This window comes from Dreissena polymorpha, chromosome 1 (assembly GCF_020536995.1).
Source record: "Dreissena polymorpha isolate Duluth1 chromosome 1, UMN_Dpol_1.0, whole genome shotgun sequence".
NCBI lineage: Eukaryota > Metazoa > Mollusca > Bivalvia > Myida > Dreissenidae > Dreissena > Dreissena polymorpha.
The window spans coordinates 129,012,595-129,040,347 of NC_068355.1; the positions used below are offsets into that span (position 1 = coordinate 129,012,595).

Consider the following 27,753-nt stretch of genomic DNA (forward strand, 5'->3'; position numbering starts at 1 on the left):
CGCATTTTGTGTGTCGAAGGAATTGCTGACAAACGGCCTCGTTTTGTACATTCCTGCAGATTTTGTGTTGTAGTCTGTTGTGTGCAAATTTTTTGTTATATAGCTATTACATGTGTTTTGTTAGATGAATGAAATAAAAACCAGCAATGTTGCGTTTCATACTATTTGTCTTGTTTGTGTCTCTATGTAGCTGTAACGATAACTGCTTCAAAAAATCGCCAGAGCGCGATCTGGGTATATACAATGGTGAATTCTCGATCGTTTCCTATGATGATGCGCTAGAAAAGTTACGCAAAATTGTATATATTCCTGAGAGAACGTACACAACGCAATATGATATTCTCGAGGCCATACGAAAAGTCATTAATAAAATGTTGGGCGTGAAAGACAATTATTTGACCATTGATAATCACAGGGACAGGTTTTGTTTCCAAATCAAAGGCAAACTCTTTTTGATTTTGACCGCGAATATAGGTAGGATGCTAGCTACTGATTCTCTATCGCGGTTCTTGGTACCAGACAATACATCTAATCATGTTGCAGACATCGAAAAACGCAGTACCGATAATGAGCTCGTCACATCGACAGTTTCAAACGAAATTGACACACACACAAACAGCGAAATGGAAAACACAACGCTTGCTTTTATCCCTAACAATGGTTGGACAACCACAAAGGTTAACAAAAAAAGCACGCAAGCAACACTGAGAGTTGCACACGAAAATACCACTAAAACATTAAGTAAAAAACATAACACATCAGTTGTCAATGCCCTTAGCGATGGTTCAACAACCACAAAGGTTGAAGAAAATAGCGATCTTGGCACATCGATAGTTGCAAACGAAACTAGCACACAACAAAACTACAGTGAAAACCATAACATAACGAGTGGTAATATCACTAACAATGGCTCAACAGCCACAAAGGCAAACGAAAATAGCGAAACAGGATCTGTCCTTGTTATAATCGAAGTTGTGTTTTGCATTCTAGCCGTGTTTGCAATCGTTCTTGGACTAATAGGATTTGTGTATAACGTTATAAAAAAAACACAGGAACTAAAATAAATATAAAACACACTTATACAAACGGATCTTGTCATTCTTGATGTTCTAAGCCAACCATGCGGTCGTTTATCGTTTTGTGTTTGTTCATTGTTGTCCGCGCAAACACAACAGTTCAAAGCGTTTCTTCTTACGGTTTACAAAACTGTTATTGCAATGTGTGTGATCCGACTAAAAGTATTGGTAAAATATATGATGGATCTTGCTACTTTATTAGTATTGAGCAACAGTTCAAAGTTGGAAACCAGTTTTCAACGCACGTCAATGTACGTAAAACTGTAAACAGTACCGACTATAATGCATACGATGTGGTCATTTTTGGACAAAAAAACATTCATCTAAAAACGGTTTTCACTCAAGTAAGCAACGAATTTATTTTGAACAACATTCAAGGTTCTATCAAGATAGCGCTGTTCAACAACAAAGATAGGCCTGCTCAATGCGTTCATTTGTTCAAACGAAAATATTTGGGCATTTCATGCGAAACGGCTAACGTAGCGCTGTTAAAAGCGGATCGAGGAGAGTTTGTGACTGTGTCACCTTTCAATCCGCGTGCGTACAAGACATGTTCATTTGACGAAAACGCAGCAGCGTCGATCACATCTCCTAAAACTTGTTTCGTGGTGAATGAAGATGGCCAGTGCTTACCAGCAGTGCTGCAAACAGAAGAAGAGTTTCAAAACGCTTTTGACTATCTGATTAACAGAACGCACGACCCGAAGGTGAATGCAATATCTCAAAATTTGATGTTCAAAATTGACAGTCTGAACGAAACGCTCGAATTAAACGATTACGCGATAGTCTATTCGCGAGTGTCATATGATGAGAACAATACGTGCTTGTATATCGACGTGAATGAAAAATCTATTTCGTATGAAGATTGTACAACAAAACGAACTCTGTGTCAGATTAGAATTCCTGGTATGGGACTGGATTCACCGAGTGACGATGATTCCAAAATAAACAGCTTTTGGGTCTTATTTATTGCACTAACATTTGTGGTTGTTTCTTTGGTTATAGTTATAGTTATTGCGTATGTGTTGCAAGGATTTCAATCTAGACGTTTACAAACTACTACAACAGTTCAAATAACAAGCGCCTAACTCGAGTATAAAACCATTCACGCAAAGTCAGTAGTTGTCATAACGTAAAAAATGTTCAGCTGTGAGTTTGTGGCTGCGATGGTAGCAAATTACTTGGAATGCAAGCAGTTTGAGGACTCAAATGACACTCTTTGTGACATTGTTGAATGTGTGGTTTTGCTTGTAAATAGAACGGTAACGATGCATGTTCTTACGAAATATGACTTGATAAACTCTTGTGTCGATAAAGACTATTTCGCCGAATTGCTTGAACAAAAGCTGAACAGTGGTTTGAGCTGGGATGTGTTTGTGACTGCATTTGTTTTGTTTGTTGCCGTCGTGCATGAACGATCGAAATACAACCTTGAAGGCTTCTACCACCTGGTCAAGATTCAAGACGTTTTTCGAAAGTATAGACTAAATGACTGGGTTGAAAAACAACCTGGTAAATGGAATGCATTTGTTGATTATTGTAAGCATGTTTGTTGAATAAAAAGTAGAAAACAGAAAAATACGTTTTTGGTTGTTTTATTCATATATTTCATATATACAATCATCACATTCACGGTCGCTCTGTAAACTAAACAATAAATTTGATTCCAACTCTACAAACAAATCGTTTTTATCGAAAATGTCTTTGATACCAATCATATCGATGATTTCCTTACACATAGCACAGCCGTTGGATTTCAGTAAATCATATTTCTTTTCAGTCTCGCCATCTCGATCAGCAATACTGAAAAGCAGTTTCGTTTCATCTAGTGTATCCCTTACTATTAGATCGACATCGCCATAATTATCGTCGTCGACGTTTCCAACAACATCTTCAACAAGATATAAGTACACGCTAAGGTGAACTGTGATTCCAAAGCACGTTAGTTTAATTTCATACTTGAACTCAGGTCTTGGCTCGAAACAAGAATTTGACCAACCCGGTTGAAACGTGTCAGATTTAAACTTATAGAACCTCTTAACTTTGGGCTTTTCAGTTGATGTGATGCTCAAATGCTTCGATACTATTTCCCACAACTGTTTTGCATCAGCTTGTGACTTGATGCGATCATACTTCGAAATTTGCGGACGAGCATACGATGACCATTTTCTGCGGTGAAAATACATGTTTTGAAATGTAACAATTTCCCAACAGACACTTAAATGGTTTGCGATGCAGATCGTTACAAAATGTGCATATATAAGCGCTGCGCAAAACGTAAACTGCATTAATTGATGTTTGTGACACTCTTTCTCGGCATATTGCTAACACTATTCATTATCGAAGAACGAAACCCCGATATTTGGACTCGTAAACAGACCAAACCTGACAACGACAAGAAGAAGACATGATTTGTGTTACATTTCTTGCGGCGTTTTGTATTCAAGAACTGCGATGGTGGTTGTCTGTTAGAAAAATACGAATGGAATGCATACAGATGATGGAACAAATTCGTATGGACTTTCGAACAGATTGTTGCTGTGGTCGCAAAGACTGCACCAAACTAATTGCGCGACTTCAACTGGAGAAAGAGCAAGCTGTGAAAGACTCTCGAACTTGTATTGTTTGCCGCATTGAAGAGAAAACCTGTGTGGTAACTGCATGCTGGCACTTGTTTTGCGTAAACTGTTGCTGGCGCATGCATATGAACGGGAACAAATGCGCTGTGTGTAGAACTGAGATGTGGGGTTGGACGCCGATTTATTGGACCGATTAGAAGTTATGACTTTGAGTGTTTTTATTATCGATAAATAAACCGTTGAAATGCATTTTATGTGAATAAAAAGTAGAAAACAGAAAAATACGCTTTTGGTTGTCTTATTGCATGAACAAAACAAACACACAAGTTTACTGTTATTGTTCTTTATTAACAACATACAACAAAAATGTACAACACTTATGTCATCACATTTTCTTCTCTGCGCTTTCGACTCAGACTACGACTGAACACCTTTGTAAAGCTTCTCTTCCTAGGCCTTGAACGTTTATCATCGTTTTCACTAAGTTCGTTGACTGACTTCGGTTGAAGGTTTTCCTTTGACTCGTTTTCTCTTCTGAGCAATTCGTTATCATACGCGGTTTTGTTGTGAAATGTAAGAAGTTGTGGAATGCGTTTAAGAAACATCACCACTTCTGTCATGCCTAGGTGCTCAGCGAGTTCGATCATGTTTACCAGGCTAGAGATTGACTGCCAATCCGAGTAATCTAGCGTGAGACCGTTACATTGGTACTCAGACAGGTTCATGAGAATTTCAAACACGTTCATCAATTCTTGAACACTGTACTTCGGCTGAATCTTGACATGATTTGTCTTAACGTTAGTGAACATTTTCACAATTGCTGCTGGGTATGATTTTTGTTCTTTGCCCACATAAAATACAACCCTGTCTTTGCTTTGTTTAAGCGACTGAATGAGCTTTGAAGAGATTTCAATACCAATATCGTACTTCAGTTTAGTGAACAAGCGATTAGTGGCTTCGGTGTCAGTGACCCGTTTAATATCTTTAACGTTTATGGTTGACATGGTTGACATGGTTGTGTGTGGTTTGAGTGTTTCTATAGAAAAACTAACCTTAAATAGATTTTTATCGCAGTTTTCCAAACCGTAATTTGTGATTGTATAGACAGTTGAACATCCACAAAAAGTCATGTTTTTTCTTGAGCTGGGAATCACATCCTATAGTGTTAATCATAACAAGAAAAACATAAACTCCTAAAAGCGAATAAGGGCAGAGTGAAGTGTTTCTCGAAGTTTTGTATGTATCGTAAATAAACTTTATGTATGTGGAATTGTTAACCGTACTTTCGTCAAACAGAGAGAAAAAATTGTAAGCTTTAAGTCGGTTGTATCCACAAATAGGATCGCCAAATACTGAATCAAAATGGCTTGTAATTTCGCTAGTTGTCAATTTTTTGAACAACGACATGCGTTCATCGTCTTTGAACTCATTGAGAACCATTGTGACACACGTTTGAATTCCACACCCGAGTTTTGAGTTCATTTCTACTAGCTTGCTTTCGAATATTCGTATTGGTTCTTCATATTCTGTTATGTATTGAAAAATGCATAGCGAGCATTCGTGGTGATGTCTAGAGTACATGGGTGAAAGCAAGTAGGTGTTTTGTGCTAACTGTTCGTCTTCGTCAACAATCAAAACCTCGTCGATATCCATTGATAAGGCAACAAATGTTTACAGTTCATTGATACAATTTATTTACAACATATACAAAAAATGTAACACACACAAGTCAACATAATCATACAATATTGCAACAACGTAGTCATTCGTCATCATCGCTCAATTCTAGATCACTGAGTATAGTCTTTTCCTTTTTCGGTTTCTTTGCAGCTTTCGTTTCACCAGATTTGCGCATTCTTTTAACAGCCAGACCGTTCATAATTTCCTTTTCATCATCGTTTAGCGTATCTGAGATTTCTGTATCGGAGATGTCGATATCGGCATATTTGCGTTTTTCCTCAACATTGGAAGATTTTATTCGCTCTATTAGCGCAAACATGTTTTCGTCTTCCCCAGAACCGAGTATTTTGTTAATCACATCAATTGGAATTCGATCGAAAACGTTAGAGCTCACAGTCTTCACAACATCGTTCTGCAGGTTTTTTGTTTTCTTGATGCCCTTTATCAGATTCTGCGTTCTTACTTTGAGGCTTTTGTACTGCGCTAGTTTGGCATCAATCTGTTTTAGTTTCTCTGAAAGTTCTTCTATCTTCAAATAATCGTTAGGCGACAAGAAGACACCTGACTCGACTTCAGACACCAAATTCCTTTTCACGCCGTGATTCAGTACAGTGTTCGCAAACTGCTGTATTCGTTCTCGGTTGTTCGTTTTTATAGCATAGCTCGAGGTCAACATTGCTTGTGCCATCGTAGAAAGTGATTGCGAGTGTGCTTATTTTGTTAACTGCAGCTATATATATACGCTTGAAAAATAATGCACGCCTTACTTGTTCATCATTGGCTTGAATAATCGAATGTAGTACGCCTCTTTGGCTTTACGCACGTGCTTGTCTCGCTCTGTCTCCAAAACGAATACAGTGTACCGTTCCTTAACATCGCACAAGTGTTTCCCACATTCTATCAAATGGTCAGTAGCTCGACACAAATGCTGCTCTGTTCGAATATGAGAGTTGTGTGTGTGAATGCGTTTTCTCAAATTAACGGTCTCGCCAATATACTCACCGCCGCAGGTTTTGCACTTCAGAACATATATAACATCTTTTGATTTACAAGTCAAGTTCTCTCCATCTTCAACAATGTATACAAAACCACAATTGAACTGAAAACTATTTCCACTCTTTATTTGAGAACATAGAGTGCAGCGCTCACCGTTACATGGTTTAACTTTGTAGTCCATCAACAACTCAAAATAGTGAAATTATGACTGAAAATGTGTTTATGCGTTTTTTGTTACAAAAACATGAAGATCAGCTGGTACCGTGAAATTGATTCCTTGTTCCTGCATAGCACAAGTAATGTCAAAACACGAACAGTTTTGCGAATTTAGCTGACTGATATGTAGAGTTTTACTAATTGTTGTGAAACAAAACTCGATTGTCAAGTCGAATATGAACACGTGTTCGTCTCCAATATAGTCTAGTATGGTTTCAAAAATGCTTTCGAGCAGTTCTTGTTCATTGATCAAAACGCTGATGCATTTAAAAACGTGGATGGAAAATTCTTGAGTGTTACCAATGCTCTCGCTTTCAATGGTATACATGTTGTCATACGAAGTCATTGTGAGTTATGACAATAGCGGATACAAACGCTTTGATATATGTTAACTGTTTACAACAGTATCGTTATGCCGAGCTATGCTGTGTAGTACAATTATGAAGCAAATAGCAGCTATCACGAGCACAATGAATCCACCAACACAAACAGCGACAGTTTCCCAAAACGTTAATTTTCTTAGTCCCGGTTCGTCATTCAATGTACTTTTACCCAACAAAACCTCGCAAATCGTGGGACTGTGTTTGCATTTTTCGATTGAAATGGTCTTTGATCGCATATCGACATACGTGCATTCTTGTCCACTGTTCGTCCTTTTGTTGTACACAATGAAGTGTTCGCTTGTGACAGAACTGTCATCTATATTTTTTATTTGAAACTTTGCCTCACTCATATTGTGTGCCGTGTTCTGAGTAATGCTAACCAAATATGAAACAACCGTATTATCCAAATCGTAAACACTCGCTATACTTGAGTGCGAACAATTTGCATCAATCCGAAAACATTTGCCATTTTCCGCTTTCACAGCACCAATATCGCAGAACGTGAAATTAGCCAATTGTATTTGTGGTACGCGAATGAAATGACCATTTCTCGCTATAAGCACAGCATTCGTGCTCTCGGTACAATTCTCAATTTGATACGTATTTCTGAATAACGACATACAAATCTTATCAACAGTTGTGCCATCTTTGGTGCTGAAGACAGTAAGTCGATATGATGAAGCCTTTTTCGCGAGAATAACTTCGTTACTCACTTGTTTCACTATTTGACTTAGCATCGCACGTAAAGCATGATTACGTTCGTTGATAATCAAGAGTGTGTATTCACGAAACGGAGAAAAATGCGTATTAGAGGAAATCTTGAATGATGAATCCAAGTTGATGAAATAGCAACGATTGTTATGTACTTTGCCGATTGTAGTAGAACGATTACATGTTAGGCAGTAACAATTTTGCAATCCATACGTAGATACTTCTGCAACGGTCTGCTTGTTGTGCTTAATTCCCATTTTATGCTTGTTGATAGCATCTTGCATATTTTGAAATTGTTGGTTAACAATGTTATCGTTTTTAACTGGCAGACTAACGGTGAGTTTTGGCTTGGTAAGAGCATTTTGAATTTTGTGAGAAGTTTGGTTAACAACAGTATTTTTTTTAACTGTTGGACTTATCTTGTTTTTTGGCTTGTTGGTAGAAGTTTGAATATCGTAAAATTTTTGGCTAACGAAAGTATTGGCATTTTGAAGATCGTGAACTTTTTGGCTTACGATAGGTTCAACGATAGGTTTGTTTGTTACTGACAGAACTTTAGTGTTTTTGAAAAAAAAGTCAGAAAAATCGATAATTGGTACATTTTCAGCGCTTTGCTTTTCATCCAAATTATCGTCAGAGTAATCCTCATCAAAGTTATCCTCGTCAGAGTAATCCTCGTCAGATTGATCAAAGTCGAACTTATCATCGATTTTTAAGCGGATCTCACTCATTTCTTGCTCTATTTGTGTAATTGTGTCTCGCAATTCTTTGGACTTAGAAGGGATTATTTCCAAACCTAGATCATATTCTTTGATATACTTGGCGACTGACAAATCATTCATTTTTCTCTTCAATAACGCATTTTTGATTCGTGTTAACGCATGATCCTGTTTCTCGGGACTAGCACCTTCTAAATTCACATCGCACCATGTTCCGAACGTTGTACACAGTTCAGTATTAAATCTGATGAAGGCATGACCGTGCATCCCATTTGCACAAATTTCACTTCCATCATAGGTCAATGAAAAATTGTACGGAAACAAAGGTATCCAAGCGTGTGTGTAAATCTCAGTAAACACAGATTCTACAAACTCACTGATAGAGTACGTTTTCGGCTCAATTTGCAATCTAACTAAAAGACTTGGTAAGTCGTAAGTGATAAACATTGATCCCGCTACAAAACCATCAACTACACTGTATACCGGTTTTGAAAACGCTTTTTTCTTGTTCGGACATCTAGATAGACCTATGGATTTGCATTGTTGCTCATGACCTTCTAAACTAAACTCTGGGTTTTGCATCCATTTGTTGAAAAATTGTAAATTTTCTTTGACATCGTCGTATAATGACAAATACTCATAGGTTACGTTTATCAACACATAAAATAAACCATTCGTAACGTCAATCGGTGTATTATGTACATGCTTGAAACAAGACGGTTCATAAAAATTTGGTTTAGGACGTCCTAACGCATTTGTATGTAAAACTAAGGGAAAAAACAGGGCAACTATATGCACAAACATATACATGACGAGTTTTTGATGCATTGTCATTTTGGAAAGTTCCTATATAAGTATTTTCTACAAACAAATTGAAGTTATTTGTCTTCCAGTCATTCACATGGATTACACCACAAATAGCATTCCTATGTGTCTGTGGACAGATTTCCAGCATGTAGAAATAAATACAAGAAAACATTTTGCACATCAATTCGAAACGTACGCAAGACTCAAAGCTTCTCTACAACCAACGAAGTTGATAATGTGTCTATTTGATGAAATTGTTGAATTCGTTTGCAGCAAAACAAACATAAGCAAAATCAAGATTCAACATGCGCTGATGGACTTTTGTACTTCAAGGAAAACTTTTTCAGTTTGGTCGTTTCTGATCAAAGATGTGACAAAAGAAACTCTGAACGTTCTTGCTACGAAAGCAAATCTGTGTAAATTCGATTTATTGTATAGTTTCATTCACGACGAAAACTGGATATGTGGCGCAATTGATTTTCGAGGTGCTGAAAAGTCAAAAGATATTGCCAAAGATATTCTTGAAACAAAGCACGTTTTTGAAATGTTTAGCGCACATGCGATGACAAGATATTCCAATAAAATGTCCATGAAGAATATTCAATAAAACGTATTGTATCATAGCTTGTGTTTTCGTGATTTGTTCAGAACATACTCAAATAACAAACAACACGCACAATTGTTTCAAGGTTTTTTATTAACATATACAATCGAACACAACAAAACAAACATGCATAAAATGTTAATTATTGAGTCACACATCTATGTGTTAATATCATGTATCACTCGAATGCCGCATCGGATGCATCATCGTCAGAAAAATAAATATTGTCGGCCTCTTCGTCCCGCGTTTCGATGTATTGCGCGAATGCCTCGTAATCAGAAAAATAAATATGGTGGGCCTCTTCATCCAGCTTTTTGTCAATCAAATAGTCATATGGCGATTGAACATAAGGTAGATGTTCAATTTTATTTTGTTCTTCATCATCGACGCCACCGATTTCGTCCGCAAAACAATTGTCGAATTCTTCTTTATATTTTTCCTCCAAAAAACGTTCGTAAGATTCCAAAAAACTATCTTCTATCATATCATCGATATCTCTGCTTCTGCAAACCCAACACATTTTTCGATCATGTATTTTTACATCTCGATCATTGGAAACTGTTTGAGTTGTGTAATTATCATCGTCGTTTTTTTCCTGGCAATATGTTTGTTTTTGATCTCGATTTGCATTGCGTATTTTTGTTCTTCGTTTTGAAAGTTGCCTTTGCAAACGCCTTTGTTCAGCCTTTTTAAATTGCTTTTCAGTTTGTTTTTTATAGGAATTGGGGCGGGTACGAGTACAAGTCTTTTCAATTTTCGCCGTAAGCAGGTCATCGAAATCACTGTAATTATCGTATTCGTCATCATTTTGGTTATCTTTGGTTTGAAGGATATCAACCGATTTCGTTGAACATCGTTGGTTATTGCTTTCTGTTTTCGCAATTCCATTGTTCGCTTTTTGATATAGCTTGGAAAACTCATTTTGTAAGTACCGACCGAATGATTCATTGTCAAAAGGACAAGCAGGGCTAAACCGTCGCTGACTAAGTTTCAGTTTCACTTCTTCTTCTGTGTTCATGACCCAATCGAACACAAAAGGGCAAACGGGGCACAGCTGTCGATGCCTCAGTTTTACATCTTCTTTATCCATGTTCCAAATGGAAATGTGCACATGGCAAAACACGCATCGAACACACTCAATATTTTCGGAGATTACACAAGTGTCGTAGATGAACCCTTGGCTAGCCAGGTCTTCCTTTGACACGCCGAAATGGGAAGGCATGTTTTTAAACGATTGAAGTCTCTGATACAACGACATGTTTGCGAACGAACGTTCTTAGACTCAGTAAAGCATTCATCTGCTATTTATACAAAAAATTGTAATGTAAATTTTATGTCCATCCATGTAGCGATCAAATGCCTTATTGTCAGAAAAATAAAACGCCCGGCAAAATTAGCGGGGGGGTCTTTTTTAAAACCCCACCCCCCTTATTAAACCGTCAGAACATTTTCCGGGCATATAATATAGCGCCGCATCCCGCACCAAAAATGCACACAAGAAAAAAGTGGCTGTGGTAGATCGTGCACCGATTTTGATAACGTCATAGCGAGGCCCTGGGATGTGTTTATAATAACCGATATATGTTTTTGTGAACATGTGTTTATTCGAATAAAATAAGTGTTGTTTTACATGAATTTCGTGAATAAACTGTATTGAACAGAATGGTTTAAACAAGACTGGTCTTCATAAAAACGAAATATCAGAGGTCTAGATAAAGTGTATTTATTTACGGAAAATAGCTAAATAAAATTCTATTCACAATAAGGGCATAAAAAGCTGTCATCCCTTCATATGGCAGTTGTTTTGTGACAAAATCCCAAATGGACACAGTGAGAGCATTTATCGCAAAAGGCCCAGGTCACAATCTTAGCTTATGGTCTCGTGTCATCATTTCGGGATTTCAAACTCCTGTGGTCAATGTTTTGATCGTAAAATGTTGTAAGGGTAGTACCCTTGGAGGCCCATCTCGAATTTGTACTGTGCTAGTTCTTTGCATTACAATACCATTAAAGTAAGCTGTGTATGCACATCCAGCAGTGTTCGTAGTTTCTTTCACCGGCCTTTTGATTATTATACCATGGGTCGATGAAGGATACCCTGTTTTTCCAGTAATTTCCATTGTTTACTTGAAAATGGGCGGGTCCGGGGTTTGCTGCGTTTCATTCCTGTAGTTTTTATACTATATAGGGGTATATTTTTTATTATTTAGCCATAAGATTAGCTTTATGGATAGAATTTCAAACTCATGTGCATTGACAAACATAGCCGTGTCCGTCTGGTGAATGAAATGTGCAGATTTTAAACATTGTTTAGGCTATTTCTATGGGAACGAGCTCAGAAAAACGGGACAATTTATATCGTATTTTGTTTTTTCCTCATGATTGTTGTCTTATCGGCTGTGGAAATTCTCGCTGTACAAAAGTGAACAGTTTTCGGGCAAGTGCGTGCGAATGTTGCTAAGAAGTTTACGTCATAAAAAAAGTACACGAGCTTATAAAGCTGCACGAAAATATAGGAATAGGGGAAACACCAAAAACGATGCAAAGAACTCAACTTTGTTTATGTTCAGGTTATAAGAAAATCGGAATATGAACGTTGATTTTTGTTTTTTGTTGTGTCGAATGCAAAATGAAAATGGAAAAGACGGTATATACACGGACCCGCAAGCTTGACTTAGTAGATGTGTATATTAATGTCACGTTGTCATGATTTAAGAAGTCCACTCTTCACGTATTTAACAACAAATTATTATCAATTGGATTTGGTAGTAGTACACATATTATTATGTAATTATCAATATTAAAAGTGGTGATTGAAAAATAAGTTTGTTTAACTCCTTGACACATTGATTTTAGCATTTTTGGTTAAAGTGCTCTTGATGCACAAAATAATCAGATTCTATATACACAATTATGCAGTGTTGTAATCTTTTTAACTCTCGTCATTTCACTTGATTTGAAACGAATAAATAATTTAATCCTTTTAAGATGCCAAACTGTTGCTGCCGCATTTTCCAGTATAAACTGTTTTAAAGATGTAAAAGCGATTTGTTAATGTTCGTTAAAGAACGAAAAAGTTATAAACATGTTAATATATTATCATAGGTATATGTGGGTCCAAATAAAAATTGCTGTCCAATGGGAGAATCTTGACCCTAAATTTACGGACATACGGATTTTCTTCCATAATTAATGGCTCTTAATTTTCAGAGAGATTATTTTACAATTCAATTTCACCAGAACTTTGCCCTGTTAGGTTTTTCTGATGACACTTCGATCATTCGTATTTACAACCCGATTAAGATCACGTACCCCTGGAAGACGATCGTCTTATGTACACCAGTAAATTATTTACAACGATATACACAACCATTTTCTGTTCTTCAATCCCTTGGAGCCAAGGCTCGCGCTCCCGGCGTTCTAAGCCTCGCAACATAAACTTCTCTGTATTCAACGCTAACCTAGTATTCTCTATATGCTAGTATTATTCTGTCTTCTTTCCGTTTGCATTGTTTAATGAGTATTTAAAATTATAAAAATATAAAGCTCTACTGATCATACTTTTGAAAACAACAACAACAACAACGACAACAACTAACAAGTATCGTGATACTCATATGACAATCGACACCAATCTGGTCGTTAGACTGTCTCCAAATTATAAATTACAATAATCATGTTTTAAATATTTCGCACATAACATGCACTTCGTGAGGAAGGTTTTGGACGTTTTTAAAGGTTCATTATAGGACATATTGCAAAGGATTTAAGTTTAGAAGCTTTTAATTGGTCCTTTGATTAATTAACGTAAAGTAATGAATGAACATTCTTTAAATAAATTGTTTGGAAGGCGGGTGAACAAAACGAAATGTCCTTACTCACTTAAAACATGGGTAAAATATGTATTTGTTGACCAACGATATGCGGTGACTTCTAATTTTGAATTTTGTTTTATTTTTAGAAAATACATACAAGTGCATTTAAATGTTTGGCATAATTTATCATTAAGCACTTTTTAAATCTCAATTAAGTGGCTGAAAGAGCAAGATTTTAATTGATTGTATCGATCGTATAGAATTTATGAAAACCCGATTTTTAGTAGTGTCATTATATAATGCATTTTACGTGTACTTTTTAAAAATAATTATTGTTCCTTCAATATAAATGATTGTACTGAAACTTAAAGACTACCAAAATTTTGCCACTTCCAACTTTGATAAGTGATTATATTCAGTTTTTACACAAGTAAAAATTACACAGTTTTATACGATAGTGCATAATGCACAATTGGAAATAAAATTTAAAAAAACAAGGCCGGTGGGCCCACACTTAAATCACTTAAACGTCCGCATCACCCCTTTAAGGGTTAACATAAGAAAAATGCTTACGTTAATTTGTTTATTGGCATGATTATTATAATTGTTAAAATAATTTAGTAAAAATATATGAACGAACGACCGATGTACCTTATATCTAATATTAGTAAAATGGTCATTAACCAAACAGTGATTTTAAACCAGCAATTAATAAACTGAAAAAGTCGGAATGGCAAGACATTTTTAATTTGATACATTGTTTATTCTTTCATATCGACCTGACCACATTGTATTTACTGTATTATTGTAAATTTAAAATATTGTAACTGAATGGCTGAACTGCACCTATATTCGAACGATAGCAATATTCGACCAAAGGGTCAGTTGTTATTTGAATATCTCTTTCATAAGGTCAAAATAAGCTACGAGATGAATAACAATAACAATTAAAGAAAACAACACCTGTATTTTGCTTACTTAATATTGAATTCTCTATTTTCTTTCATCCGACTGACCGGGACTACACCTGCTGGTCGTATTTGTCAAATAATTGTTTGGTCTTAGTCAGTTCATACATGGATGTTATGGTTAGGACTGAAGAAGCTATGATAACTCAGCGCAATAACCCCTCCAGAACCGGATAGCAAACAATCGTGAACAATAAATAAATTTATATAGAAACTAAAATATAAAAAATACTATATTATATTACTATTTGCTCATGAAAAGAACAACAATTAAGTTTCAAAGTTAATGGCCATTTAAAAGTTTAAGTTCACTATTTATGTAATATCTGGCCTGTAGATAAGGTAGTCGAACTGTAGCTGAAGTAGTCGAACGGTAGTTGTAGTGACAGAGAGGTAGTGAGAATGCTATAAGGAAACTTGATTTTTATGTGTTAGCTTATTTGTTTCGAAATATTGTACGAAATATTCTTTTATTTCGAATGTTTATGTTACTTTTAATATTTTGTGACAAAAGGCACGATAAAAAGTCTATCTGAATACTAACGCAAATACTGCACAATACTGCAAGGTTATCAGATGAATAACGCCATCATTTTCAAGCGTTACAAGTCTATCTTACGACTGATGGTCATCAATCTAAACCATCATAAGTCTATCTTATGACTGATGACCATCACTCTAAACCATCACAAATCTATATTATGACTGATTGTCATCACTCTAAACCATCACAAGTATATCTTATGACTGATGGCCATCACTCTAAACCATCACAAATCTATCTTATGACTGATTGTCATCACTTTAAACCATCACAAGTATATCTTATGACTGATGGCCATCACTCTAAACCATCACAAATCTATCTTATGACTGATGACAATCACTCTAAACCATCACAAGTCTTTCTTATGACTGATGGCCATCACTCTTAACCATCACAGGTCTATATTATGACTGATGGCCGTCAATCTAAACCATCACAAGTCTATCTAATGACTGATGGCCATCACTCTAAGCCACCACAAGTCTATATTATGACTGATGACAATCACTCTAAACCATCACAAGTCTATCTTATGACTGATGGCCATCACTCTAAACCCTCACAAGTATATCTTATGACTGATGGCCATCACTCTTAACCATCACAAGTCTATCTAATGACGGATTGCCATCACTCTAAGCCATCACAAGTCTATCTTATGACTGATGACCATCACTCTAAACCCTCGCAAGTATATCTTATGACTGATGGCCATCACTCTAAACCATCACAAGTCTATCTTATGACTGATGGCTATCACTCTAAACCATTACAAGTCTATCTCATGACTGATGACCATCACTCTAAACCATCACAAGTCTATCTTATGACTAATAGCCATCACTCTAAACCATCACAAGTCTATCTTATGACTGATGGCCATCACTCTAAGCCATCACAAGTCTATATTATGACTGATGACAATCACTCTAAACCATCACAAGTCTATCTTATGACTGATGGCCATCACTCTAAGCCATCACAAGTCTATCTTATGACTGATGACCATCACTCTAAACCATCACAAGTCTATCTTATGACTGATGGCCATCACTCTAAGCCATCACAAGTATATCTTATGACGGATGACCATCACTCTAAACCATCACAAGTCTATCTTATGACGGACGGCCATCACTCTAAGCCATCACAAGTCTACCTTATGACTGATGGCCATCAATCTAAACCATCAAGAGTCTCTCTGATGGCCATCACTCTAAACCATCACAAGTCTATCTTATAACTGATGACCATCACTCTAAACCATCAAGAGTCTATCTGATGTCTGATTGCCTTCACTCTTCACCATCTAGTATATATGACAAACGCAATCCCGGTTAACCATTGCATATAAGTTCATCGAAATTGTCCGGTGTAAAATTTGATTCACTTTTGCAATATAAAGTTATTATTATGATTGCCACTTAATTAACCGGAGAAGTTTTGTATAATAAGCAATCAAGTGTCTAAAAACATATGTCTCGCAAGAATGAAACTACAGAGGTCAGATATATTTCAAGCGTGTATGGTGTGTTTTTTGTTTTGAACAAACCAAACACGGGATCAATAATAACCCTGAATGAATGATGGTATTGAATGGGCCAGTTCACAATGCGACGAATTGACAGTTATCAATATTTTTCAGAGATATAAATGTTTGCCGAATTAACTGTACATGAATGTTCTAAAATACAGTTTCGTTAATCGTTTAAGCCAAAGTCAATAAAGTACCGAACTTTTTAAAAGACAATCTAGATTGAAGATATGCCAAGTTAGACTAAATTCCAATCAGCTGCTTTTAATATGTTCTTCGAAATGCATGCGGTCCTTTCAGAGCCAGAGACCTCGTTATGTGTGGACCCGGATTGTGGCCCAGCACTTTTTACTTATTAACTTACTAGACTCACGAAAGCTTGGACGAATTTTGAATTATACATGCAATTTCCAGCTATTTCTTTGTTTCAGAAAGATTTTTCAATTTTGGTATGGTCTTGTGTTGTGGGATAAAACCGGAGTACCCGGAGGTAACCCCACCTGTCCGGTACGGTGACCACCAACCAAACTCAGATTCTGCTGGGATCGAAAATATAACTCGGATCGCCTAAGTGAGAAGCTAGTGTACATGTTCCAATCACTGCGCTAGCCAGACAGCCATAGAGCTGCTTTTTAATGGTATATTAACCATATATATCTAATAAGTATGTTTCAATGTTTAGGAATGCCACAGGATTAAATGCTCTTTTCGGGCATTACTAAAAATATATTAAGTTGGTTAAAAGGTCGAATGAACAAAGATTGGACAAACAACTAACACGAGCTTCTTTTAGAGCATATTTGATATGTACAATGTAACTAAATGGTAGTTATATTTTATGAATGTATGGGGATATTCTTATGCAGAGTTGTTCCGAGTGGTCTAACGGTTAGGCTACCTACGCAACTGGCCGACAATTGTGCAAGAAATTAAGCACAAGCGTGACCCATTACGCGCGAGGTACATGTATGTCATAAAGAGGAAGAAATATACCAACCGAAACACTCTGGAAGTCTGTTTTTCGAGATATATTTAAAAAAAACAACACGTTATAAACGTTTTTTTTGCTTGTATTTGTTTCACTGCCTATTGAATGTAAGGCGTATTGTATTGATTGTTTTAGTTTACATTTGTAGTTATTTAACGGTAACTAGTTGTATGCATGTTCAAGTAATCAAAAAGGATTCGCGTCGCTGTTTTATTCGGACATTTGCTCATCGTCATCCGAAATGATTGAGTTCTTAGTTAACTGAAACGGACTTGGGTTTGGACAGCATGGGCATACCGTTTTGAATCGACGGTAATTTCGGTCGCAGCATGCAGCCGAATATACGACCCTTCTACGACAACAATCACATGGAGCAGTGGGTGTTGGAGCAGCGGTTGTGGGAGCAGCGGTTGTGGGAGCAGCAGTTGTGGGAGCAGCGGTTGTTGGACCAGCGGTTGTTGGAGCGGCGGTTGTTGGAGCGGCGGTTGTTGGAGCGGCGGTTGTTGGAGCAGCGGTTGTTGAAGCGGCAGTTGTTGGAGCTGCGGTTGTTGGAGCGGCGGTTGTTGGAGCGGCGGTTGTTGGAGCGGCGGTTGTTGGAGCGGCGGTTGTTGGAGCGGCGGTTGTTGGAACAGCGGTTGTTGGAGCAGCGGTTGTTGGAGCGGCGGTTGTTGGAGCGGCGGTTGTGGGAGCAGCGGTTGTGGGAGCAGCAGTTGTGGGAGCAGCGGTTGTTGGACCAGCGGTTGTTGGAGCGGCGGTTGTTGGAGCGGCGGTTGTTGGAGCGGCGGTTGTTGGAGCAGCGGTTGTTGGAGCGGCGGTTGTTGGAGCGGCGGTTGTTGGAGCGGCGGTTGTTGGAGCGGCGGTTGTTGGAGCGGCGGTTGTTGGAACAGCGGTTGTTGGAGCAGCGGTTGTTGGAGCGGCGGTTGTTGGAGCGGCGGTTGTTGGAGCGGCGGTTGTTGGAGCGGCGGTTGTTGGAGCGGCGGTTGTTGGAGCAGCGGTTGTTGGAACAGCGGTTGTAGGTGCTGCAGTTGTTGGAGCAGCGGTTGTTACGGAGTTGCAAACATCAAAGTTAGCAACGCATCGTCCTTTAAAGCACATCTGAAAATACAAAAAGGTTTCATTCAGGAGTGGTTTTAAATCAATTGCACGAAAAGAACAGAAAGAGAAAATAATAAACAAAACATATTGCATAATCATTTTATTAACCCTCACCCGCCCAATACCGCACGGGGTTCCATTCCACACGAATCCGAGTCTGACGCTGCATGCACCGCTTGCATCTCTACACGCAACTTGACCGTAGGCGTAACATCCCGCGTCGCCGCTGATCGTCTGAATACAACCAGAATGACAACGTGAACAAAGAAATCACTGAACTTGTAGGCGCTAATTAAAGTTACTAGTTAAATAAATTATATCATGCAAGCAAACGTTTTTAAATGAGAGGGCACCAGATGCGACTCTAAGATATTTAATATAACATACCTCTAAAATTAGTGTTGATTGGATATTATTGAAGATCATGTCATGAACGACATGAAAATATACAGACACATGTATTTTAGTATAATACAGCTAATGCATGTATACTATTTAGCTGTGGTACGCTGTATATGTTAAGAAAAGATCAGAGCAGAGATCACGAAAGATTCAGAGTGTCTGGAGAAAAGTCCATATATTAAATAAATGTGTGGAAATTTCTTAGTTCAACACAAGTTATTCAGTTATGAAAGCATTGCCTGTTTCTTTGCTGTTTAATGTTAGCATACATGCATGTAATTTTAACATATTTTCACATATTGTGTTTCTCAATCTGGAAGGGCGGTAGGGGGTACAATAAATGCGCAGGGTGCATCATGCCGCTATTTCGCTTTACATCTTAGCTTAAAATCATTCAAGTAACTATAAATCGAAATACAATTGCGTCTCTCGTTAGCCAAAATCTTGTATGTGCACTCGTGCATACAGAGCAAAAAGACGTTTTTGTCATTTAATAAATGCTTTGATTTTTAGTGTAAATATATAAAAACATACTCCGCTGCACACAGTGCTCCCGGCGTAACCAGTTCGCTGCTGACACTGATAGTTTAGACTGTTGTCTCGCTGACCAAGCAGGCCACTGCAAAACGAGGCTCGGAACTGCTCGTCCGTGAAGCCATTTTGGGCGGTGCAGTCGGTTTTACTGTTGACAACATTATGTGTTTCAATAATTGATTATGCCAACAGTACATCTATGACAAAAAATCTGGCTGTGCAAAAATAATGCATTTTATATTATATACGAGTTCAAGATAGAATAAAGTAACCTTAAATGATACAGTGTTCAATGCATTGTCTGATTTCTTAATATATTAAAATTCATTTCAACGAGTATTCCAAGAACAACGTCAAATTACATATTAACTACTAAGTCTTAGTGTAACACTATTTTCAAACACTAAAAAGTCGGATAAGAACACATCGCCAATAGCTAACTCGAAGTTTTTTATTTCTCCACATATGGTAATATCTAGCTCTAAGAGAACTATTAAATTGTATTGCTATCTTTAATCACAAAATGAGTCTTGTTATAACATAACCTGTTTAGATGGGTGATAAATTGGCTTGCGCTGCACGTCGAAAATCTGCTGTAAGTGTCCGCGGTGGTGGAGGAAGGCGAAAACAGGTAGGCTGACATAACGTTCCTGCCGGCCGGACAGTCGGTGGACTGGTCATGTTGAGAACCAAGTCTGTGAATAATACAAGATCAAACAATTATAAATTGCTTAAATAATGCATACATCTTTCAGATCCTTAAATAAAACGTTTTCATTCAATGTGCCTTCTATGTATTTAAGAACTTAACGAATCATATAGCATTACGTTATCATGATGAGTATCAATGTATTGTATTGCACGGTATAAAATATATGTTGTTTAGACTTACGCGTGTCCCAGCTCATGTGACGCCACCCACGCCACGTTGGAGGCGGCGTACTCGTTGATGGAGTACTTGTACTGAGTGTTTACACATACTGTTCCCACGTAGGCGTATCCTAGCAATCCGCTGCTTCCATCGCTGCCAAGGAGATCTAACCTGCAGCCATGAATTTGGTTTGACAAAAATGTAAATAAAATAAAGTTACAGGTATTCAGGGAAATATATAAGAAGTTGCTATAATACTTACCAGAATATTACATGTAAACTGAGTGTGAACCTATTAAAAGAGAATGGACACGAACGCAAATACAAATAGATCATTTCTACTTTTCATAAGGCCACAACAAATCGATTAAATGTTCTTCGGATTTGCCGCACGTACAAATCTTAAAACAAAATAAACATATTTTTATTTTTTTGTCCGCATCAACAGTTTTGCTGCTCACATATTCGTTTAATGTTTTAGTTTAGTTTAGCCCACGTATTTTACGGCATATAGTGTTGTAACGCTTTGCGTTATTAGATTGGTTTATGGTAATAAAATGGTGGCGTTTGTTTGTTGAGTCGTTTCGGCCAAAAGCACACATGGAGATGTAATTTTTCCTCCGATGACAATGAGTCATCGCATCACAGATGATTGAAGTAATTTATTTCTCGCAGTCGCATCTTCAGCAGTATGTAAAATGTTGCCGGTATGCGTCCGTTTTGTAAAAGTCTGTAAAAAAAACTTGGTGTTATTGATAAAGTTAAAATATCAAACATTAACATGCAACTGAGTGTTGCCGTTGAACTAGACGAACATATTGTCGAATATACTATAAATTCTACACGCGTGCCCTTTATAAGTTTAAACTGTGACTCCAATGCGTTTAAAGTGTTGATGTGTAAGTCCAAGGTGTACATTTGGCCCCGGCAACATGAAGTTAACGTAAGTGTGAAAGAAAAGAAACTTTCTGGAACTCAACAAGTTTACTGTGATTTGATTGACTATTAATATTAAAATACAAAACTTTTACTCCCCATTGATTTCTTTTTAAATTTTATTTGGAATTTATTGTTTGTTTGTTTTTCTATGCAAAACTTAAACTTCTTATTTCTAATTTGACATCGCTAAACTAACAAAAGTAATCCATCGTACATTGTATAATACCATAACCTATGATAATTAGAAACTTATACAGATTCAAGATATCTTTTATAAGTGATTTTTTTGCCCAAAATTACAGCCTTTAACAGGCTGTTACCCAATTGCAAAAAGTAAAAAAGTAAGTTTCCCAATGGCAAAAAGTAACTTTTTCTGTAAAAAAATCTGGCAAAATTTCCCCCTAAAATAAGTAAAAGTTTTGAATGAACTCCATAATTGGTTTAATTGAGTTTATCACTCAGCAGTTTAATTCCATTGCACGTTATAATATAAATTTTATGAAGCAAATTAACATGCACTAATTAAGAATTCGTATCCTGTTATTCATAATCATAATAATTAATTTAAATATTTCCCAACTGTTTGGTCTATCGCGATTTTTCCAATCTAAAGGCACAGGCTGTAAAATGTAAAGCGAAAAAAAATCACTTCACAAGTTTGATGTTTATTGTACTATTTATTGTTTCATGTTATTTGACTATCATTGACAGAATACTTAGCTTCTAAAATAACTTTGATAATAACATAACACTGTGTGTACCATGTTAACATTAAGTAATCACTACCTGGTGTGAATAAGCAAAACATCTATTGGGTACTATTTTGTTTAGTTTTTTACAAACATTGGACTAGAGTTAAAACACAGGTATTACTACTAAATGATTCTGTGCTAGTATTTGGATGATATAGTGCATTTATTTGGCAAAATTTATCAATTTACATAGACAATATATGTTTTTTTTTAGTTTTCGCTTTTCGCTCGCCTGAAAATTGCTATGTGCAAACAGCATAAAACCTTAACAGACTGCTCATCAGTATCTTAGGTTTAGATATGAAGCCTTTTAAACTTGAATATAGTAAGAAAGGTTTTTAATTAAATATAATTTTATAAGGGACTACAAATGCGTCAAAATATGTTTCTAAGTGGTCAGGGTTTAAAAATAAATAGAATAAAACAGAATTTATTTTTATTTCGCTCTCCCACTCCATTATTGGGGGCGGGGCTAAAATCCGTAGAACAAATTTTAAATTTCTTGCTACCCAATAGTAAAACTTTCATTGTGTAAACTAAATAAATATAAACACGTACCCAGTAAGAGCCATTGCATGCTCATGTTGCCTGGATGTGAAGCCACTGCTGAAAAACGCTCTCAGATCAGCGTCAAAGGCAGTACCCGATAAAAGAGTAGTGCCACTTTTGTGGTTTGCGGACCAGGCGAAATCAGACCCGTACTGAAATTATGAACATAGTGATATTGATGTAAATAAATTTATGAAACCACGAAAAACGAATATGTTATTACTTGCACTGCACGCAAGGAACTGACTAGTATTTTAACAAACGTTTAAATCGCGTTTACGTAACTTGTGTTTACAAATGTGAGTTGCTATGTTACCGTAAAACAAAATATTCGAGGTTTGTTTGTTACTCAAAGAATTATCTTTATTTTTAGATAGTAAACGAGAATATGATTCGCTTGTGCGGTAGTTACGTTTGCTCCAAATGTATGAATACTTACACTTGGGTAGACGACGGCCGCAGGGTAAACATAAAGGTCGAGGGCACCGTTAGAGGCCTCTTTAACGGATGCGTAGAAAACATTCATCTGTATTATATTTTTATTTGCGTTATAAACATGCAATGACACAAAAATACAGTTACCAAGTGAATATTATCAAATCGATTATAATTTACAATTATAGTGTTATTGTTGTCCAGCAAGTGATTGAGGCAACCGAAAATATATGTAATATTATTTCAAACATAATATGATAATTGTTGATTAATAAACGAATTTTTTAATCTGTTCACATGTATTCTTACATTTGCAAGGCTATTACACTTTGATAAGATTTTCAAAAGTCACAATAAATCAAGTGCCTACCTCGTTTGCCAAAAGGGCCATAAAAATTTCAGCTTCTTCTCGGGCCGCCGCCGTATTTCCGGGATGGCGATCGTAAAATCTAAAATTGGAGCAATTGTGAAGAACAAGTCACGGTGCTCATGCAGCTTCAAATGTTTTTTTTTATCTCACCCATAAAACACACTGCGTGGCAATAAACTTTTAATTGTATTTTAGTTAACATTCAATTGAAGATACATAAACATAGTTAAACAACATACATAAACATAGTTAAACAACAGCAGCAACACTAAGCAATGTTATATTCGAAGACATACATTTTAGTAGATAATCGATATTACGGACGAAATACGAGTCATAGTATCATTGTTTTGCGTGTATATAATTAATTTTTATAGAAGGCGCTTTAAATGATGATAAAGAATACATCAGAAATCAATCAACCAATATTAATAATCGGACTTCTTCTACGACTCCATAAGAAGAAGTGTTGCAATCGTGTAGACAGAGAAATATCATTTATATCACGCATTTACTTCGTGAGGATAAAATATATAAAATTACGTACTGGTCCATGAATGCGGCATCCAACGCAAATGCCATTTCAACGACCTTAAAACCAGGAGAAGGGAGGATGGAACGACGTCCACGAGCCAGTAAATCTGCTGTATGGTGCGTGGCAACGGAACGCTTTGATCTCTCAACTTAAACAAAAAAGGCATGGTGAAGTCGTTGACTTTTCTATAACATGTATGAGAGTACACGTGTTTTGACTGACAAGTTCAACTACTTTGAATCCTTGAATAAAGTAAACGTAGCAACACAAATATTACCAATTTTGTTAAAAGCGTGTACCGTTGAGTAATCATTTATGTATTGTACCATCGGGTGGGTAGAAGGTTAACAGTTCTCCTTCCGTGGTAGCGTTTCCGCACTCCGCCTCTTCTACGCCTCCTCCAATGTAACACGCTTCGGTATTGAAGTAAACAAGGCCGCTCTAAAATCGACGGTTTACAGCAATAACATCATAAACATAAAACAAATGTAACCATCTGATGACATAAGAATTAAGCCAAGTAAATTGATTAGGTAGATCTAAAATAAAGTTTTTTTTCTTTTTAAGGTTGATATACTTTATTTCCGATTTTAATACATGTTGTAAACATGTTTGGAAGCCACCGTTAGCAAACTGTTTTGTTCTTTTTTGTAGCGAAATCCTGATGGAGGTATGTATTTAAATGGAATATCGACGAACCGTCGAAATTTTAACTTACGAGATCGCAGTTCAACTGCCAATCATTGCCTTTGGTCGCTTCGCATGCAAAAGATCCATGCCCGTTCTTGTCCGTGTATATGCCGACCTTCTTGGTCTGCAAAAAAATACGGTAAATTATAATATTCACCATGATGCTAAGCCTAGCGAGATGTATAAGGTAAAGTCAACAAAAGCACCCACCATGCTAAATTCTAATAATATGATGTTTCGAAAACGAATGATTGCATTTCAAGATGGTTTTTTTTCAAGGCTTTGCAGCTTTATATTTTCGTTGAAATGGTTTTATAATTAAGGGTTTGCTCGTTTTCTCTCGGACGTGTTTTGTTTTTAAGCAGTACAATTTACCTAATTTACAACTAATATTTTCTTCATTAAATGACATGGTTTGTGTAAAGAGTAAACAATTTATATTTCATTACACAAGTTTAATGTTTAAATTATAATAAACTCACCCGTTGTCTGTTAGATTTACGGGAACCGTTTCTTTCATTTCCAAATTCACCTTCCGGTACATTCATCCTTGTGTTCAAAACGAGTTCGAGCGTTGTCACAGGAAATCCTTCAATGTCAATGTCGTAGTCCAGTGTTTCAGGTAGTTTGTTGTCGCGAAACTCCGTTTGTTCACGCGACTTGAAAGAGAACCGCTTTAGTTCAACTGGAACAAAATATTTGGTTTAAGTGCTTTAATAATCCAGATCATTAAGAAAGATACTTATTTAGTACACATTAATGGTTTATTGTTGTACATTTCGCCAGATTGTGTTTTAATGCAATATTGCTGACAAGACAACGTGATGTTATATCATTTTAAGGAAACTAAAACGAAGCATGTTTTGGTTGTTGGTTGTAAGAACGCCTAATTATTAACACGTATTAGATTTTAACTTCATCGTAGACGATACAAATTTATAGATTTCATTCTATAAAAAACTTCTTGAATAAGTTTTTTAATTTATTATTCTTACATGTATGAATATTTTTAGTGCATCAACTTATATTGTACAATACTTATTTAAACATTGGAATACCATATTGGTATTGCTAACACAATATGACCCGGAAACTTGCTGGCGCATTTTTTGCATAACGCCCCTTGAGTTGATTTAATTTAGTATATTAAATAAATAAATTAATAGTGATATTATTATAACAGAACATTACCAAACATTGAAGTGTATTAATACAAAGCATTTTGATCATATTTTTCATGAAGGTTTCATTTTCAAAAGGAAATCTGACTACCTTTATTGTTCTGTCTGCTTCCATGGCGACGCGCATAAGTCGTTTGCAGCAAAGTTGTCGCCATCAAGACGACACAAACACTTAGCAGCAGTCTAGTCATGTTACTGTTGTTCTGATGAACCTCGTCTTATTTATATGTTTAATATTAGACTTTGCTCACGAAATCTGAAAGGAATGAACTTAAATATGTTATTCATACTCTTTGTTAGTAAGTAAATGAACTATTATTAATTAAAAGATTGATCATTTTTATCAATCGTATGAGAAATATAAAAAATCTCAAATATGCGCATAGTAGCACGCTTTGTTTATTAAAAATATCCTCAAATTATATGCGTGTTTGAAATAAGATTAGCGTAATCAGACAAGTGATTAATCTAAGTACGTAAATACTCGGGCCCGTGCTGAGGATACATTGCAGCGGACCATTTAAACCTTTCCCTTTCAGAGGCATATTGAAAATGCCTATGTGCAATGTGCATAAAACCAGAACAGCCTGTGAGTAACTCGCAGTCTGTTCAGGTTTAATGCTGTTTCTGCTCATCAATATCTAAGGTTTGGAAATTAAGCTTCTAAAACTTTCATTCTACATGTAGTAAGAACGGTCTTTATATAAATTTACCTTTATTAGGGACTACAAATGTGTCAAAATACGCATCTAAGTGGTAAATGAATAAACATACTGCTGTGATTGAAACGTTGCACTGCTTTGCTAGAAAACGTACAATTTTGAGATTATAATCATACAAAGCTGATATTGAATCGCTAAGATTAAAGCGGTGCACTTATGATAAGAAAGTGGTACAGGTAATTTATTCTAAATAATCGAGTCATGTAGACTTAGTGTTGTACGCTATATAAAAAACATCACAATTTACTCGAATGCATGTTTTACACTTAATACTGTTATTCTGATTTTATCTTTTGGAGATATCGATAGGATTAGCATAAGTGTTCACTGACAAAACCCTGCAAAATGATCAAGTTAGAGACTATGGTACAACATTTTCCTAAAACAGGTAACATACCACTATCAAACGGCCGAAAAAAAAAGAAGTAGCAAAAACGTTTTGTGTCGAGTTCTGTCATGGTTTGAACATAACATATCATTTGTATTGCTTAAATTAATACAGCTTATAATGTGTTTTCAGAAAATGTATGGTTATTAGGGTCGCTTTGCGCAATATGTTGGATTAAGTTTCGCCTGAGGTTTTCGCTTGAAGTTTTATAATAATAATACATCTTACAGTATCTTGTATATTATGACATGCGCTTTTGATAAACGACATATGGGGTGCATACACACTGAGTGAAATACGCTATACTTCTTTTAAGTAGACCGTAAAGTTGAAATCTATCAGATCGTTAATGAATTCATTATACAAACATGTATACATTAGAAAAAGTAGATGAACTTACTTGTTCCTTTGCTGCTCGGCGATTGTTTTGCTTCTGTGTTTTGCCCTGTGAAAAAATACCTTAAATACAATTTATTGACGTCATGCGACCCATAAACGAGTTCATCAACGTGATTTAAGAACAATATAGTTTCTATTCTTAGAGTAAACTTTGCTCAATCACCCTTAACATACCTAACCCAAAAGTTTATAGCACTTATGTTAACAAACACAAAACATTTACTATGACGGCTTGGATACAAATAACTTCACACATCGTTTATTGTCG

General features: G+C 36.3%; 1 protein-coding gene across 1 annotated transcript; it reads right to left on the bottom strand.

Annotated features, from left to right (window-relative positions):
- Positions 1–16,396: 16,396 nt before the first annotated feature.
- On the bottom strand, positions 16,397–27,535 carry LOC127851281 (spore coat protein SP96-like). Its single transcript, XM_052385004.1, has 15 exons — positions 27,487–27,535; positions 26,068–26,232; positions 25,278–25,480; positions 24,824–24,919; positions 24,432–24,546; positions 24,118–24,253; positions 23,571–23,649; positions 23,205–23,291; positions 22,775–22,917; positions 20,547–20,696; positions 20,200–20,349; positions 19,655–19,802; positions 18,833–18,952; positions 17,992–18,718; positions 16,397–16,410 (listed from the first exon to the last, which is right to left on the bottom strand). The coding sequence occupies exons 2-15, from the start codon at positions 26,165–26,167 to the stop codon at positions 16,397–16,399; spliced, it is 2,268 nt and encodes a 755-aa protein (XP_052240964.1). The 5' UTR covers positions 26,168–26,232; positions 27,487–27,535.
- Positions 27,536–27,753: the final 218 nt, after the last annotated feature.